Source organism: Acinonyx jubatus, chromosome C1, assembly GCF_027475565.1.
Source record: "Acinonyx jubatus isolate Ajub_Pintada_27869175 chromosome C1, VMU_Ajub_asm_v1.0, whole genome shotgun sequence".
NCBI lineage: Eukaryota > Metazoa > Chordata > Mammalia > Carnivora > Felidae > Acinonyx > Acinonyx jubatus.
The window spans coordinates 103,168,291-103,184,500 of record NC_069381.1 but is presented as its reverse complement, the minus strand read 5'-3'; the positions used below and the strand labels follow the sequence as shown (position 1 = coordinate 103,184,500).

Below are 16,210 nucleotides of genomic sequence, written 5' to 3'. Positions count from 1 at the left end.
GAATCCAACACTGGGCTCAATCCCATGACCCTAGCTGAAGTCAAGATCATGAAGTCAAGATCATGACCTGAGCTGAAGTCAAGAGTTGGACACTCAACCAATTGAGCTACTCAGGTGCCCCAAGAAACAGAAGGAAATTTAAATTTAATTACAGGACAAAATTTTGTTTTTATTTAATGAGAGAAGAAAATTCATTTTATTGAGAAAAATAAAAAGTTTTCATAGGAATACTTCTATTAGACCCACAAAACAACTGTGAAGTATTATTAGTAGTATTGCTTAAAATAAAGAAGTTGGTCAAGTTAAATAGATTGTGATACATCTTTATGAAGGAATACTGTTTAGTGATTAAAAAGAGAATGAGGGGAGCCTGGGTGTCTCAGTCGGTTGGGTGGCCGACTTCGGCTCAGGTCACGATCTAGCGGTCCGTGGGTTCGAGCCCCGCATCGGGCTCTGTGCTGACAGCTCAGAGCCTGGAACCTGTTTCGGATTCTGTGTCTCCCTCTCTCTGACCCTCCCCCGTTCATGCTCTGTCTCTCTCTGTCTCAAAAATAAATAAACGTTAAAAAAAATTTTTTTTTAAATAAGTAAATAAAAAGAGAACGAGTCTCCAAGATACGTGGTTAAGTGAAAAAGTAAAATGCAAAACTATGTGTACAGTATGATATCATTTGAATTTAACAAAGAGAGAGATACACTCACTCATGCAGACTTGCATCCACAGAACAACTGTAAGGGTGTATGTGAGGCTGGTAACTGACTCAGTTTTTACTACACTCCTTTTGGTGAACCAAATACTTATATTATCTATTTAAGAATTAGAATTTAATACAATTTAAAAAATAATAAAGCCAGCCTAAAAGTTCTTTGAAAAGATTTAAGGGATAAAATTCAAAGTGATGACGGAAGTACTTTTCATAAATATAAAGCAAATAGCATCATTATGATTTTCAAAATGATGGTGTTTTCAGAGGAAATCTTAATAAACACTAAAAAGTAACAACTATAAATCCCAGTAAAGACTTTGCTATAACTAAAGCAACCACAGGTGGATGGATTTCTTTGTTCTGGTTGTACCATATGTTTAAAACATGCTTAGAGAAGAAGAAGCAACATTTACAAAGCACCTATCATATGTGAAGGATTTTGCATATTTCACTGAATCCTGGTACAAATCTAAAAGTTTCAAATCTTTATCCCTGAGGCTTGGGAAAAATAAGTAATTTCCTCAAAAAAAAAAACCTCTGGTATGTAGAGACAGAATAAAAGCCAGGATGGTCTGGCTCCAAAGCCTGTGTTGTTTCCATTATACCACACTGGCTTTATTTTATAAAGTTGAATTGCGGCCGGGAAAGAGAGAGACTAAGTTATAGAATACAGGGCCCTATAAATAAGGAAATGTACTTCTTATGGGGAGTGCCTTAGAAATGGCCATCTCCCTAAGGACTCTCATTCCCAAGTGACTTATTGCCAGTGATACCACATTGTCATTTCTCAGGAGCCTTGGAATTATTGGATTAGTTCTGTCTTGTTATCCTTATATCCAATCTGTCGCTAAATTGTTGTTTTGTCCCTTTGAATTGTCTCTCAGATTTGCCCTTACTGTACATTTTTAGTACTATCACTATGAGTCTACCAGCCTAACTTGTTTTTTTTTTTTTTTTTTTTTTTACCTCCAAAGCATCCTTACTAGATTAAATTTCCTAAAATACTGCTTTCATCATATCGACTTTCTACAAATGACCCCACAATGGATGTCTTTGCTTATCTCAGCAAGTGCAAATTCCTCTTACAGGCTTCTTCATAAACTGGTTCCTGTGTACCAATCCAATTTTATCTCCTATTTCTCTTCCACACCCACTCTCACACTGCTTATTACTTTTTTGCATACTTCTGCATCTTTGCTTTTCTGTTAACCCTGAATGAAATCCTCCTCCAGATTCTGTTCATTCTTGATGGTCCATCTTAATATCATCTTCTCTAAGGAACTGTTCTCAATAACCTCAATCTTATTATAGTCAGCATCACAATTCTGACTTAATTAAATATTACCTTAAAACACTAAGCGTTTCTTGTGTTTTAGTTTTGTCCCTTCAACAATGCTGCAAATTTCTTAAGGCCAGGGTCTGATTATGTCCCTTTTTTTCTAAAATCCTCTGGTAACTCTCAACATTTTAAGATTAAAGCCCCATCTCCTTTCAGTGGCCATAATCGGGCCCCAGTCTTTCTGGCTTATCTAAGACCACTCCTCATCTTGTACCTTGCACTAGCTACATTGAATTATTCTCTGTTCCCTTAACCCACCCCCCCTCGCCCCCCGCCATCTCCATGCCTGCATTATCTCTGCTAAGAATTTCCCCTCTTGTCTCTGGTTGGTACACTTCTACTCTGTTTGGTGCACTCCTACTTACTTGTCCAGACCCAGTCTAATGTCATCTTCTTTAAGAAGCCTCATCCTTAGGGAAAACAGTTGTCCTTCCTCTGTATTTCCATATCCTTTTGTAAATACCTCTAGTATAACAGCACTTATCATATGGTAATTCCTGGTTTAAATTTCCTTCTCCCCTACTATCATGTGAGCTCTTTGAGGAAAAGTATGGTATCTTTTTCCTCTTCGTACCTCTGGATCCTTATAGCACTATGTACACGCAGCAGGCATTCACATGTTTATGGACTGAAGAGCAAGTGTTCAATAATAAAAAACTTAGATAATACATTTTGATATATATTGCATCTTTAAATCTTCCTTACAACATTGTGAGATAAATATCATTTACAGATGAGGAAACTGGCTCAGAAAATAAGCCAACGGCTCCAGGTCACAAAGCCAGTAAGTGGCAAATGGCCAAAATCCAGATCTTCTGATTTTGGTCTAGAATTCTTTCTAGTAGCCTAGGATGCCCTCCTAAATACTCATTAACTGCCTGAACCCTCTGCTACTGCACATTATTCTTCTCCTGTGGCTCTTGTATCTAAAATCAAATTAATCTGTGTTCTTGTCTCAACTCCTTGTTAGACAATAAATTCCACGTTAGTGAAGAAGGATTACTTTTGCCTTTGTATCTCTTGTTCTGCCTGGCACAGTGCCTTACACACAGTAGGTGCTCATCAAATTGGACTGAATAGATACCTGGAGAGCACTAGAATGGTCATTCTGACAGGCCAGTTCTTGCTCAACTTCTGAAACCTCCAGCAGATTCCGCTCACTGACCAACCGAGACAGCTCTCCAACCACTGTCACATGCTTTGATACCGTCCCAGACATCTTCTTAAACTGTGGGTAATTCTCAACAAAGGCCTGCCATGGGAAAGACATCAATTGGGGGTTCTGTTATTTGACTGAGGATAGACATGTATGAAGAAGGGAAAAAATAAGCAGGAATTGTTCTGCCCAGACTAAGGCATCTACCAATCACATGGTATTTTGTTTATGCTTAAGAAGAACTGGTATATGTCAATACACTGACTCTTTAAATAGTCCAAATGTGACTGAAGAATGGAAAAAAGTACATGGCTTGTTATGAAGTTTTCACTATACTGTTTCCTAAAGAGAAATAGTACAGAAAATTATTTCAAACCAAACAAATGAATGTAGGCAGAAATCAGACTGAGAATATTCTAGAAATATTGCTTACATGAATAGTTCCAAAGTCTTGCATGTTAGTCATCCATGAACATGTTCAATTTACCTTCATGTCTGCTATTGATTCTAGTTTTTGCTGTTCTTTTGGTTTCTTCTTCTGAAAGTCTTCCATGAGATTCTTTATATTGCTACCAATCTCAGCAAAGTTCAGGTACATATTCTGTGAAAAAGGAAGTTGGAAACAGTTCCAGCAATGAGTCTGACTTCCAGATCATTTAAAAGAAGTGAGAAATGGAAACCAATTTGACAATAAATTTCATATATTGAAAAATAAATAAATAAATAAAATAAAAGAAGTGAGAAAGAATCCCAAAGACAGAATTGAAAGGCAAGAAAATTCCATTATAATGACCAAATCTGGACACTGGCCAGGACACGGGTGATGAATGCCATTACTATTCTCACAAAGGGCTACAGAAGGGAAGGAAGTAAATAAATCGGGTTCTAATTCTGAGAGTATAAAACTAAATATGTGATTTCTATGGGAAAAAAACTGTTAAAGGGTCAGAATCCAAATCTTCTGCCTTCTCTTGAGATGCAGTTTATCTACAGGATGCCTCAACAACCTTCCCCATGAAATCCCATACCTGTTTTCATTCGAACAAGTCAACACCAGCCTTCTTACATAAAAATAATGAAAAACAATGAAAAAAAATTTTAACCTACATTAGTCAACACCGGCCTTCTTACAGAAAAATAATGAAAAACAATGAAAAAAATTTTTAACCTACATTAGCATAGAATTCATCGTTTTCAGCAGATAGGACCACCTCTCTTAAGTCTTTACTGATCCCCGGCACTCTGGAAAGATCAATCCGATTGTTGTTTATGCCCAGTAGTTCATGGACCATGGCCTGATATGTCCACTAAATGAAGAAGTAGGACAGAAAAATTGGTAACTGGTAAAACATGGAAATAGCAAATGTTCAGGAAAACAAATAAAAACTGGTAACATTCTTAGCAACTAGTCTTCTTTACACAGAGGCTCTTTATTTAGTTCAAGTTTTATTAATACTTTGTGTTATACTAAGCATTAAGACTTACTGTAGTTGGTTAAACTAAAAGTCAAAATACTTTTAGAGTTTACACTTTTGGAAGAGGGGCAGCGAGATTAATATTCCTGATAGAAAGAAAACAAATTAGATCTATCATTAGCTCTACTTTTTGCCCGTGAATTAAGAGTATATTTTTGGCTTCACAGATAGGGCTATATTGGTACTGCAGTTACAAGCTGTACCATTTCCTGTACGCTTCTGTGGTTTTCTGCAGCATGAGAAGTGTGTTCTTGCAGATCTGAGTGGTGCTATATTTATCCTGGGAACACTAATATTATCAGAAAAAAACCTTGTAAGTTGATCAAAACACACATATTCAGAAGCTTGCCTCTGTATCCATTTTATTTCCTATTTTTCCTTAACATGAATTGTGAAGAAGGATTGGTTTCCATTCTTACAAAATGTGAACTTATTTGGCAAAAATGGAAAGGAGAAACTCCAAATTTTGCCTTCTCACCATTTATGGAGAATGGGTTACTTTTAGTCCTAGGTCCTTTAGACAAAACTAAGTATTTTCCAGCCAATTACTCTCTAACTCTAGAATCTAAATGCTGAAAGATTTATACATTTCATCTTAAGCAATATAGATTTATTAAGAAAGAACTTAAGAGGTTATAAAAGAAGGTGCTTAATTTCCGAAAATATTTGCCAAATGAATCCTTAAAAAAGCAAGTTTCATTGGGGTATGTAAATTCAGTACAACAAAATATTTATGCTTCCATAGGCAGCATCCTGTGCATGCGTCTACCATTAGCACTTACTCTATAATTAAAACTATCAGTTGGAGCACCTGGGTGGCTCAGTCGGTTAAGTGTCCTGAGCTGTAGGTTAAAGTTGGGCCTATATTGTCAAGGCTCTTAGACGCCAAGTTCAGGAGTCTGTATTTAAGCCAGTAGGCAAATGGGAAGCAATGAAGATTTCTGAGTCAAGAGTAAAAAGATCAGAACTGTGCTTTAGGAAAATAATTTAAGGGACGCCTGGGTGGTTCAGTTGGTTAAGCATCCAATTCTTGATTTAGGCTCAGGTCATGATCTTACTGTTTTGTTGGTTCAAGCCCTGCATTGGACTCCGTGCTGGCAGTGTGGAGCCTGCTTGGGATTCTCTCCCTTCCTCTGCCCCTTCCCCACTTGTGCTCGCTAGCACACGTGCTCTCTCTCTCTCTACATATAAATAAATAAATAAATAAATAAATAAATAAATAAATAAAGTAATTTAACAACACTGTGGAATATATTAGAGTGGGAAGAAATTAAAAGTGGAGAATCAAGCCCCTTCTGTTTCAGCAATCTTGGAGCCTGTGAAGGCCTGCTGGGAACAGGATTCCTAAAATGACAAATATGCCTGGAAGGCTATGGTCCAATGCCATTTTTGCTGGCCATAAGCAGGGTCTCCAGAACCAGAGGGAGCATACAGCTCTTCTTAAAACTGAAGGTGTTTATGCTCAGAATGAAACTGAATTCTATCTAGGCAAGAGATGTACTTATGTGTACCAAGAAAAGAACAACACAGTGACTCCTGGTGGCGAAACGAAGAAAACCAGAGTAATCTAGGAAAAGGTAGCTCCTATTCAAGGAAACAGCAGCATGCTTCATGTCAATTCCAAAGCAACCTACCTGCGAAGGCCATTGGACACAGAATCCATGTGATTCTGTATCCTCAAGGACTTAAACTTACTGAAAAGTAAATAAATAAAAGTGTATATCTGTTTTCTTATAAAAAAGGAAAATAAGAGTGAGGAATCAAGTAGATGACTATTTCAGTAATCTTATAAAAGATTAAGGGTTTATGACAAGGTGACAGCAGTATGAATGGGAAATTGCAGACAGACACTGGAAAAGTAGAACTACAGAACCTAGAAGTTGCCTTGATTAGAGGTGAAGGTGGTGGTAGAAAGGGACAGAAAGGATAAAGCAGAAGAAAGAATCGAAGATGACCGTGGTTGATACCAAAATTATAGGAAATACAAGGCAAAAAAAAGAAAAGCTGAAAATAAGGAGGAGAATACATGGATGACATTGTTCATTTCCACATTGGCATTTTGATGAATACCACATGAAATTGTACTTGTATTATGCTAATAAAGGGTTCTGCACCTGGTTTAGCAATGGGGTGATGGCATCATCGCAACGATCTAAAATAAGCAGCAACGGAGGAACCTCAGTCCGCCGGAATTCAAACAGTTCATATTCTTTAGTTATTACTTGCTGTGGATGAGACAGAAAGATGATTTGGTCAACCAATTAGTTACAGACAGAGATGATATAAACATAAAATTAATATATAAAATACACATTTAACAACAGTTCTTTGCATCTTCATAGGCTTTCCAGAAAAGGATTCAAAAGCTTGACAACGTCTGGTAGCGTCCTGTTTAAGAGGTTAGTATTTAAAACTCTATTTTACCAATGGCTTAACTGGATCAAAATAGGTTAAATAGCTTGCAAATTTTTTTTGAGTTAAGCCTAAGAATCTCAGCTCTAATTTGTTGCTTTTGGTTTTTTATTACAAATATCTACCTCTTTGCCAGTAAACCTAACATATCACCTCATTGGTTATAGATAAACTATTCCTATAGTTTCTGAAATATGATAAGGAAATGAATGGTCTTTGGAACTGGGGATAGAAAAAGCCATACCTTAACACATTCTGCAAGTCTCTTTGCTGACTCTGATGAAAGCTGATAACGAATCATGGGACACTTCTTCAGAGATAGAAGGAGAGCTGTCAGTCCTTGAGTTGTTCTGGATAGCTGGGCTGGATCCCAATTTCGACCCTTTTTGTTAAAAATATATTATCAGAGAAAATATTTGAATTTTTTCTTACAAGTCCAATTACTTGCTGAATTAACTCCCACCTGATAAACTTATTTTTTTATCCTTTCATTCCATACCTGGCAGCAACCCAAAATATTCAGGGAAAACAAATGTGGATTCACAGCAATGTAATCACCATAAAATTCCTGCAAACGAAGCACAAGATCAGTCATTTGTTTCATAAATTCCAACTGATGATAAAGTAACATTTTCATATGTAATATAATACTATGTGATATAATCAAATTTGAGCAAATGCAGGGGGACAATGTGGGGGAATAAAATAATTATAAAATAGTAGCAATAATAATAAATCTTTTAAAAAACAAATAACAAAGTTGTAGAAGTATAAATATTACATTTCTGGAGACTTCTGTGCACATTTATCAATTAGTAAAATTAAGACACTGCTATAGGATATACAATGTCACACACAGATGAAAAAGAACTTTGCTGTTCAGTGTATTCTTTTTTTTTTTTTTTTTAATCCAGTGTATTCTCATGAGGCAGAACATGATTTAAAATAGGTCATTCTTGGGGCTCCTGGGTGGCTGAGTCGGTTGAGTGTCCGACTTTGGCTCACGTCATGATCTCACGGCTCGTGGGTTCGAGACCCGCATTGGGCTCTGTGCTGGCAGCTTGGAGCCTGGAGCTTGCTTCGGATTCTTTGTCTCCCTCTCTGTCTGCCCCAACCCACTCGCATCCTGTTTCTCTCTCTCTCAAAGATAAATAAACATTAAAAAAAAATTTTTTTTAATAAAAAAATAAAAATAAAATAGGTCATTCTATTTTCATTCCTTTACCACCTAGCACATCCTTCTGAAAATCCAAAACTCATTTATTTGCTGCCCTATTCTTCGCTTAGGTGATAAATGTATTCAAACATTTGTGATAAATGTATCCAAGAACACTAAAGCGTTTAAGTAAAAGGTAACATGGTATGTTCTAATGCCACGTATTCTATACCATGCAGAATAAATATTTAGAAGTTACCAAGTTTTAACCTAATGACAAAAGTATGCTTTTTACCTCCCAGACAGAGCAAGATAATCACAAACAGAACTTTAACAAGCCTCACTCACATCCTTTACTTTCTATTCTTTTCCAATCAGACACAGCCCTGTAGATGAACATTCTTATAATGTGGTTCATAAAACTAGAAGATATATCTGACCCTGTCCCCAACCCTATGAAACCCTCCTTATCCATGCAATAGGATCCAATACCAGTGCAATCTCCTTATTTGCACTGATTCCTCTAATTTTGTTTTCCCTCAATTTGATACCTCTTACAAACTTTCTAAATATGAGAATAGTTTGATGCAATGCACATTTATTGTGTCTGATCAACAGCCTCCCTTGAGACAGCACTTTTCTTATTTTAGATGCAAATCTTTAAAAAGGGCCAATAACAAGAGATGTGTTAGAGGACCAATACGTTTACCTGAACCTCAGCCACGACTTCCTGTTCATCAGCTTCAGCTAATGACTTCACATCACTCTTGCTGATCACATTACTGAAATCTGAAACAGACATATGAGTTGTGGCTGATTCAAAGGAGATCACCTCTGCTGCAATTAGACGTAAATGGGCTTGACAGTTAAAGCCTAATGACTAAGTGAAGTTTGGTATACATTGTGGTATATGTCAAAGTCAAACACCTTCAAATTGAAATGAGTAGCACAAATATGTTTAAATCCATAAGTCCATAATAATACTTAAAAAAAAAAAAAAGACCACTATGTAGGCATTGGAGGATAGCAGGAAGCAAGTCCTTAATATTGAAAATAACAAATAACGGAAAGAAGTGCGTCTTCTTCCCTCAAATACAAACTGTACCACCAGAGAGAAGACAAGGGGAAATTCCTCTTTATGGAAATATTCCAACTAAAAAACAAAGAAAAAATGATAATGATAGAATTAAAACATCATCATTTTTATCAACCACTAATGAATCAATGATGGACCTGGGCACTGAGCACCAACTGCCGCTGATATCACAGTAAGAGATAATCATCGAAAGCACACAACACTATCAAATATTCTTGCCAAAAAGAAATCAAATCTAAACCTAATTAAGCCTCTATATCCAGGTACCAATTTACAAAACTAGAGGATAGAGGAATATTTTCAACTGCAAAGAATTTGTTAAACCACCCCATGGGGATACATCGCCAAGATGCGGGTTGTCAGAAACTTTAACAGAACAATGTAGTTTCTTCAATAATAAATTGCCGGGGGGTGGGGTGGGGGGGGGTGGGAAGAGGCGGGGAGAGAGACAGAGAGAGAGAGAGAGAGAGAGAGAGAGAGAGAGAGAAAGAGGAAGAGAGAGAACATCTAAAGAAGATTAAAGAAACTGAAACAACATATCAACCAATAGATATGTGTGGATCTTACTATGATCCTAATTCAAATACAAAAACAGTGGGGGAAAAATAAGAGAGTTTGAAATTTGAACAATGAATGAGTATTTGAAAACAGGAATCATTTGTCATTATTGGGAATAATAATGGTATCTTTAAAAATGAGTCCTTATCTTTTAGAGATGCACACTGAAATATTTAGGGATGACATATGTCTTATATCTCCTTCAAAATACCATTGGTGTGGAAGTAGGTGGCAGCACCACAGCTAAAACAAGACAGGCTGTGGCAAAGCAATGTTTGAAACTGGGGGATGGGTACAGTGGAATTTATTATATTATTGTCTACTTCTGTATATAGTTGAAAACTTCCATAATAGAAATAGTTTTTATTTAAATAAAGGAAGGGAGGAGCCTATCATACAAGATGTTTAGTAGACATAAAAATGCAAAAATGAAATTATAAAAAAATGAGATGAGGGGTGGCTGGGTGGCTCCATCAGTCAAGCATCTGACTCTTGGGTTTCGGCTCAGGTCATGATCTCATAGTTTGTGAGTTCAAGCCCTGCATCGGGTTCTGTGCTGACAGCGAGGAGACTGCTTGGGATTCCCTCTCTGCCTCTCTCTGTCCCTCCCTCACTCATGTTCTTTCTCTCAAAATAAAAAAAGAACGAGGAGACTAGGCAGTAGATTTATTATTGGTTATTAGTCTTAACTGCTGTATCAAAGAACTCTTTAGAGGAAAAGGGAGACTTTCATCTTGTGACCTACTCAATTTTTAACTGAGAGACAGCACAAGAGTGACTCCATTAGGTGTCTGCTTAAATTCAGCAATACAGGGAATCTCTCTCATATACATATATATGTCATTGAGTACAAGTTTCTACACTTTCCTAAGTATCTGGCTTATAGTCACTCTAGAAAACATTTAGCAGTTTCTCTTTTTTTAATTTCTTTTTAATTTTTATTTTTAAATTTCTTTTTTATTTTACTTATTTATTTTTAGTGTTTATTTATTGTTGAGACAGAGAGAGACAGAGCATGAGCCGGGAAGGGGCAGAGAGAGAGGGAGACACAGAATCTGAAGCAGGCTCCAGGCTCTGAGCTGTCAGCACAGAGCCTGATGCAGGGCTCAAACCCATGAACCCGTGAGATCGTGACCTGAGCCAAAGTCAGATGCTTAACCGACTGACCTACCCAGGTGCCCCACAAATATTAATATTTGGTACCATTATTTATTGTTGCATATCGTTACATAGAAAGTATGTATATCTTAGAGTATAATCTAAACCCTAAAAAGCCTTCAAGCAAGCTTTAAAATTTCTCAAATGTCCTACATACTGAGAATTAAGTTTTGTCTTTGTTTTGGAAATGGCACCAGATAAACTATACCTACTAATCCTATAAGGATCAATAATGACATCTAGAGGAGAATGGATGTAACTTCTAAAGCAGAATGTATTACATAAAAAAATAAAAAATCATATAAAATGTATAGTAACTGCAAACCTAATTTATTTCCATGACTGTACCCTCCCCAAACTCCCCCCCACAAATTATGTACATAAGAGGTATCTACTGAATAACTTGTTCTTTCAACCATTACATAAAGTAGCAAGAAGTGTTATGTTTTCATCTGGTATGTAAAATAAATCTTTGCTTTTCCAACACACTCAAGTATATCCTCCCTCCAAGTAATTCAGCTTCTGTGCCTCAGTTCATGAAAGTACAAAATAGGGAATAAGTGTACCCTTTCTTCTTCTTCTTCTTCTTTTTTTTTTTGCAGAGGTGGGATGTGAAATTTGGCTACTTACAACTTTTGCCTTGCAAAGAATCTTGAAAGGCAAAGGAAAACTTAAAAAATAATTTTACCTAATCAATGATGAAAAAAGTCATGCTCAGCTTTCTAAAATAGAATGTTAGCCATAAGACTTTTAATACTTTGAAAGGACATTAAAAAAATCAGACTTATATAGAGATGGATTCACTTAACTTATTGATGATATGAAGCACCTAACAGGAAAAAACTATCTAGGATACAGTTACATGATTGAATAGGTGAAATAATATACTTACAAATAAAATATATACTGTATTTTGGTCTCCGGAGCTCTTGAATCAGATAATCCACATTCTCCTAGAAAGGAAAAAATAAATAAACAAATAATATATGAGGAGAACTCATATATTTAAGTAAAAAATTAATAAATATCATCCATTGATTTATTTCAGTATCTAGTGAAAATCTACTGTGTGCTGAGGTCTAGATTAAGTGTTTGTATATTGCAGGGGTGAGGGCTGGCAGTGAAAAAGAGATACGTTAAGTATTCAGGAATCAACTATAACATTAACTAGCTGTATTACCTTGGCCAAATTAAGATTTAAAAATATTAAAAACACAGGGATGCCTGGGTAGCTTAGTCGGTTAAGCATCCAACTTCAGCTCAGGTCATGATCTCACAGTTTGTGAGTTTGAACCTTGCATCAGGCTCTCTGCCCTCAGCACAGAGCCCGCTTTGGATCCTCTGTCTCCCTCTCTCTCTACCCCTCCCCTGCTCGCGTTCTGTCTCCCAAAAATAAATAAAACATTAAAAAAATATTAAAAACACAAATGTGGAACTACAACATAAAATTGATAGTAATTCTGCAAATTTGCCTCAGGCTGCTGGCCTGTAAATTATTCATCCAATCAAAATTCTTAAAAAAAATTTTTTTTAATGTTTATTTTTGAGAGACAGAGACAGAGCATGAGCAGGGGAGGGGTGGACAGAGAGAGAGGGAGACACAGAATCTAAAAGCAGACTCCAGGCTCTGAGCTGTCAGCACAAAGCCCGACGCGGGGCTCAAACCCACAAGCTGTGAGATCATGACCTGAGCTGAAGTCAGGACGTTCAACTGACTAAGCCACCAGGCGCCCCCTAATCAAAATTCTTATATAGACTATCAAAATGTAGCTAATTCTTTAAAAACCAACATTCAAGAGAAAATATACTTAATTGTATTTACTTTGGCTTTTAACTTATTGGGACCTAAGATTGTACAACTGTAATGTTTGTGAAGTATTTGCACACAGTAGGCTAAGACTACTATTTAAAAATAAATATGAAATCTAGAAGTAAACATAAGAATTCCAATTACTTAAGATCATAATGCAGGTTTTTAATCTATTGTCGATAGAAATTTAACTATTAACAAGTTAAATTTCAATATGAATTTAGTCCCCAATCTAGACATGATATAAAATAGTATTGAATGTTTAAAAAATCACACATTTCTTTAAAGAATTAAAAATAACGTAAGCAATGCACATTACTTGCTAAATGGGAAAAAGATTTTTAAAATTGTCGTTTAGATTAAAAAATACATTGAAAGTTAACTTTATAATTTTAAGGATAAATCATTTTTAGTTTGAGAGAGTATATATATATAGCTGTGAAAGAGGTTTTCTCACGAAAAATCTTAGGAAATGGACTAGATGATCTCTAAGATCCCTCTCAGCACCAAAATTTCAAAAGACCTACAAATGTGAAACAACTAGAAATGACTATAATACAGTATTAAAGCATTCATTCATTCAGGAACTGTTTATTGAGGTCCACTATGTAGCAGGCACTGGAGACATAGCAGTGTGAAAAAACAGATATCACCTCTGTTCTCATGGAGCTTACTGCTGGTAGGTAAGTCAGATATTAATCACACAAACCATATGAAACTTAGACTATGACAAGCAATAGGGAGAAGACGGTGCTGTAAGTGCTTGTAAGAGGGGGGTTTGGCTTGGTCAGCAAAACCAGGGAAGACTTTCTGGAAGAAGTGAGTAAGATCCAGGTTGAAAGAAGAGTCTGTTCAAAAGTCCTGTGGCATGACAGAATAAAGTGAACTGAAAGATTAATGTATCTAAGAGCAAAAGGGGGAGTGGTTTGAAATGAGGCTGTACAAATGACAGGAACTAGACCATACAGAACCACAATTAAGGAGTTTTGTGTTTAGCATAAAAACAATGAAAAGTCATTCAAGGATTTCAAGTGGGGATGACATGAGCAGATTTGTATTTCAGAAAGTACATAATATACAAGCATGGTAAAACAGCTCATTGGAGTTGGCAAACATGAATATAAAGAAAATATACAGGGGCGCCTGGATGGCTTAGTCAGTGAAGTGTTTGACTTCAGCTCAGGTCATGATCTCACAGTTCGTGAGTTCAAGCCCCGCATCAGACTCTGTGCTGACAGCTCGGAGCCTGGAGCCTCCTTCAGATTCTATGTCTCCCTCTCTCTCTGCCCCTCCCCTGCTCACACTCTCTCTCTCTGACTCTCTCTCTCAAAAATAAATATTGAAAAAAAAAAAGGGAAATATACAAAATAAGCCTGGAATAGTACAGGATTTTTACAGGAGGACTCAAGCTAGATTTATATGATGATGAATGAAGATGGACAGAAGGCTAAAGAACAAATGGAGAATTAGGGGAGGGGAACAAATAGAGAACAGGAATGAGCATGTAGAGGGATGATAAAAAGGCCTAGTTGGCCGTAGTGGAGGAGCAGAGATTGGACACAGGAGGCTGTATACATAAGGGCAGACCAAACCAGCTAAAGGAGGATTTCAAGGACGGAGCTACTAGATATTGATTTAATCATGGAAGTAAAAGTGAGCCATTATATGTTCCTGTGCATAGAGGCAAATAAAATGATACAGACTCAAGATACTGGTGTAGGTATATAAGCATGCAAGATTAAGTGGCAATGGTGTTCAGTGTAATAGGTATGGAGGTTAATCCAGGAATTAATCCAGGAAGTGATGTGCGTCTCTGGCAGGATAGTGGCTCTGGAAGTGTCTGAGAACCTAAAAGGCATCTTGGAGGAAAAACGGGCTATAAGGAGTGAACTGAGATGTGGAAAGGAGAAAAGTCAAGGTTATAACTCTGATGAACCCGGTTAAATATGATGCCACAAATGACGATAATACAAATTTATTTTGCCTTCTTAATGCTTTCAGATCATAGTGTTCTGTATTTAGGCAGATGACAGCTCAGTTTATGTAGTACCTTCGTAGGTCGAAGAAAACAAATTGCTTTCAGATGTTTCATGATCTCTCGATTTTGAGAATCAATGCGTTCAAAAAGGTACACTTCTTTCTGAAGAATCTCTGATTGTGTGTATACCATACTCACAATGCCAGTCTGTGAAGAAAAAGAATCAACTAATATTATGCTAGTTAGAAATAATATAAACAAGCAACAATACTTAAGACTTAAACAATTATTTTTCATTAATACTTAGCTGGATAACTTAAATACTAACATATGTAATAACACTTACTGAGCATCCAAAACATATAGGTAAGGTACCAGGATGAACAACATATTCTCTCTGAACACAATCCATACATTTCCAAAACAAAAAATTTTCTCCATCACCTTAGAGAGTTTTTTAGAAAAATAATTCTGTGACCAACAAATAATAACCTGTCATCTCAGCTTGAGCACTAATAGCTTTATTTTAAAAACACAACGCTGAGTGGAAATAAAAGTCTTCCAAGTGCTCTGTCTCACATATTATTTCTTGCCAGAGACATTTAGAAAAGGATTCCTGACTCCAATAAATTGTTCCGGGTTACAAGAAGAAATCTCTGGTAGTAGATGGTAGAGCCATTTAGACCGAAAACCTACTAGACAAGCTTTATACCACCTTTCAGTTCCATCCAGAACTGACCCTCGTTTCAAAACCTTTCATAAATACTAAATCCTACAGCGGAGTGGGAGTAGCTATCGTAAGGGAGGGAGGGTTCCCTCACAAATACTGAGTAAAGCAAACTCACCGTCTCTTTATCCATGAGAAGTACTTTCATACCCGGTCCGCTGTCCTCTATCATTTTGGAAACGTACTGCTTCACAGCAAAAACCACGTTCATGGTAGCGAATTGACAGGTTAGCCCCACAGCCCTTCCCGCCCCCTTTTTTCTGGCTAAATTAACCCCCGGCCTTTTGGCCGGGTCTCGGTGGCTTCCTCCCCGCCCGGCTTCGGCTTCCGGAAGTCCGGGCAACGGCGGTGCTGGGAGTTGTAGTTCCGCTGCGCAGCGCGGGCGATCCAGCCTCCCGGCGGAACGGAAAAATCCCGCAGAGACCCCTGGGCTGCGACGCTCGGCAGTGATTCGCCGCCACCCACCGCCAGCCTAGAGGTGTGTGAGGCCTGGACTCGGACCTGCCGGCCGTGGTTCCAGGGTGCCCCGGCTGCGGCCGCAAGCCTCTCTTGCTGGCTTGGGGAGAGGGTAGCCCCTCGCGTGGTGGAGGAACTTGGCGTAAGGCTGGCTTGGAGGCAAGAACAGCAGAGTGTGGCCG

General features: G+C 37.4%; 1 protein-coding gene and 1 pseudogene across 4 annotated transcripts in view; one reads left to right on the top strand and one right to left on the bottom strand.

Moving 5' to 3' along the window:
- VPS45 (vacuolar protein sorting 45 homolog) overlaps positions 1-15,908 on the bottom strand; it is a 65,290-nt gene extending 49,382 nt beyond the window's left edge. For 2 of the 4 annotated variants that reach the window (XM_027056295.2, XM_027056296.2), the window contains exons 1-10: positions 15,691-15,908; positions 14,918-15,052; positions 11,950-12,010; positions 8,955-9,034; positions 7,589-7,657; positions 7,334-7,471; positions 6,792-6,902; positions 4,375-4,509; positions 3,690-3,803; positions 3,131-3,298 (exon numbers count right to left, since the gene is read on the bottom strand). In XM_027056295.2, the coding sequence (XP_026912096.1) occupies positions 3,131-3,298; positions 3,690-3,803; positions 4,375-4,509; positions 6,792-6,902; positions 7,334-7,471; positions 7,589-7,657; positions 8,955-9,034; positions 11,950-12,010; positions 14,918-15,052; positions 15,691-15,783 (1,104 nt within the window). In that variant the 5' untranslated portion in view covers positions 15,784-15,908. The remainder of the gene's footprint in view (positions 1-3,130; positions 3,299-3,689; positions 3,804-4,374; positions 4,510-6,791; positions 6,903-7,333; positions 7,472-7,588; positions 7,658-8,954; positions 9,035-11,949; positions 12,011-14,917; positions 15,053-15,690) is intronic. The other 2 variants (XM_015084855.3, XM_015084856.3) reach the window with 2 other exon arrangements.
- Positions 5,277-6,423, top strand: LOC113598306 (60S ribosomal protein L35a-like; annotated as a pseudogene).
- Positions 15,909-16,210: the final 302 nt, after the last annotated feature.